At 41.6% G+C, this 2,640-nt stretch overlaps 1 protein-coding gene across 1 annotated transcript; it reads left to right on the forward strand.

Annotated features, from left to right (window-relative positions):
- The first annotated feature begins 463 nt into the window (after positions 1 to 463).
- Positions 464 to 2,640, forward strand: LOC111172075 (gamma-crystallin D). The gene is made up of 3 exons (XM_089915912.1): positions 464 to 640; positions 715 to 963; positions 2,077 to 2,640. Exons 1-3 carry the CDS (start codon positions 464 to 466, stop codon positions 2,347 to 2,349), a joined length of 699 nt encoding a protein of 232 aa, XP_089772038.1. The 3' UTR covers positions 2,350 to 2,640.

Below are 2,640 nucleotides of genomic sequence, written 5' to 3' on the forward strand. Positions count from 1 at the left end.
AATCAAACCAAACACTAAAGATCTGCGTTTACTGTTTTTTTTTTCTTTTTTACCACCCTGAAAGTTTGAAATTTTGTGAACCTTCTTGGTAAAACATTCCAATTTCTTGCACCCTTTAATGAGGAAGCTCTCTTAAAAGACTAATTTGAAATTTTCAGTATTCAGTACAGGTCATTTCCTTCTTATTAACCATTAGTATTCAATATTATGGCACATACTTCTTACAGATCAATTTATATTTGCCGTATTAAGACTCTGACTTTTTTGCTCCACCGCTTTTTTTTTGTTTTGTTTTTCCCTAACCCATACAAATAAAAGAGTGGACTATATATGAAATGGCTGAAGTTCTACTTCTATTATTAAATAGACAATGTCCCAAATTACTTTTTTTTTTTTTTCCAAACTGTCTCAATAGCATCAGCTAGAGATAGAAACTCCAGAGAGAATGGGACCAAAACCCACAATGAGCCCCATGGACTCTGACAGCAAAGAGAAAAAACAGTACACGAAAATCCCCTCCTCATCCAGGGGCCCCTTTTGTGTCGTTCCTGCCAACGCAGCAGCCCTCCTGCTATATAGACCCGCGCGCCCGCCCCACCGCACTGAACTCGCATCCCCGCATCCAGCAGCCATGGGGAAGGTGAGCCCCGCGCCGGCGGGAGGGGCCCGCAGCCGGGCTGGAGGCCAGGCCTCTGAGCCCTGTCCTTCCCTTCCCTGCAGATCACCTTCTACGAGGACCGGGGCTTCCAGGGCCGCTGCTACGAGTGCAGCAGCGACCACGCCAACCTGCAGCCTTACTTGGGCCGCTGCAACTCAGTGCGTGTGGACAGCGGCAGCTGGATGATCTATGAGCAGCCCAACTACCTGGGCTGCCAGTACTTCCTGCGGCGCGGCGACTACCCCGACTACCAGCAGTGGATGGGCCTCAACGACTCCGTCCGCTCCTGCCGCCTCATCCCCCACGTGAGTCCAGTTCCATATCATTCTGGTTCACTTTGGACCCAGAATGGATAGTTTCAAGCAAAGGTTAAACGTTTGGAGTAGTGATCATTTAGAATAATTGAGAGTTTGGGGAAAAGGTAAGCTATGGTATATTAGTTAAATATAATTTGCCTTGAACAGAAGTAAATTGTTGCCCAGGTACCAGTTAATCAACAAATATTTATTGAGTAAGAATGTATCCGCTGCCCCGGGCATGTATAAAATAGAGGTCCTGACCTGGAATCATTTACAATGGAGTTGTAGAAAAAACACTAATATCCAACAGAAGAATAATTAGGTGCTAGTTAGTTTCTGAGCTGACAGGAGTTGAAAAGGAAAATTTTACAAGGGTTCATTCTTGTAAGACTCTTTCTCCTTTTTGCCTCCCAATTGCATGTTTTGGTTTTCCCCACCTGTACAAATAAAAGTACTTTTTCTCAGTAGAGAGCAATGCAGAGATTTTATACACAGGCTACATATAATTCATAGGTGTCTTAAAACACTAAGGTTTTTTAAAAATTAGTCCTTGGGCTTACTCATTTTTCTTTCCCATTTTTCCTCATTCTATTCATAAATTACTAAATGAAAATCAAGTATGTAACTGAGAGATTTCAGATGTTTCACTTTGCTTTCCACAGAAACAAAAGCATCTAAGCCCTTGGTGATTTTTCCAAGATTTATTTTAAACTCAATGTAGAGTAATTCATTTCATAAACGGACTTTACTGTTCAAAGACACATGCTTGAAAATTTTAAATAATTCTTCAAAATGGCAAAAATAGTAATAAGCTGTTAAAGATTTGGGTTTCTCTATGGTACAGTGTCCTCAGCGTGATTAACAGTTCATCCTGGGAAATATCTGAATATATTAAAGAGTGAGATTTCCTTCTTAATTTTTAGTCACACTTTATGATCTTGGAAAGGTACTGAATCTCCACCTTTGAAAATGAAGAGTATACAAAGATTCAGAAATAATTCATTTTTACCATATATTTGAAAATGGCTTGAGCTGGTCCTCACCAAACTGAATGGCATGAATGTGTTGGAATCATTTCATGGTTTGCTTTTCTCCTCTTTCCACCTCCGGATGGGCCAGGCTGGCCCTCACAGGATCAGACTTTACGAGAGGGAAGATTACAGAGGCCAGATGATAGAGATCACTGAGGACTGCTCCTCTCTTCAGGACCGCTTCCACTTCAATGAGATTTACTCTCTCAACGTGCTGGAGGGCTCCTGGGTCCTCTATGAGTTGCCCAGCTACCGGGGAAGGCAGTATCTGCTGAGGCCGGGGGACCACAGGCGCTACCATGACTGGGGGGCTGTGAATGCTAAAGTGGGCTCCTTGAGGAGAGTCATAGATTTCTACTAAAATAAGTGCATCATTTCTCAATCTGGAAAGTAATAAAATATTTTCTGTTTTCCTGGCAATGGTTTGCTTGTGTTTTTCCTTTTGTCCTACATTTATTATTTTATTTATACACTCACACACACACACACGCACATACACACGAGGTGCACGTGGAAATCAAGGTGTATGATCTACGGGTAACAAAGAAAATTCTCACAATAGAACTATGCTTTCAAATGAAGCAGAGCTTTACAGTTTACAAAACACTTCATAATACATTATCTTATTTGATTCTCTGGCCTTTAAACACAT

This window comes from Delphinapterus leucas, chromosome 8 (genome assembly GCF_059928025.1).
Source record: "Delphinapterus leucas isolate spDelLeu-1000000601 "Yukka" chromosome 8, BTC_Dleu_Yukka2, whole genome shotgun sequence".
Classification (NCBI taxonomy): Eukaryota; Metazoa; Chordata; class Mammalia; order Artiodactyla; family Monodontidae; genus Delphinapterus; species Delphinapterus leucas.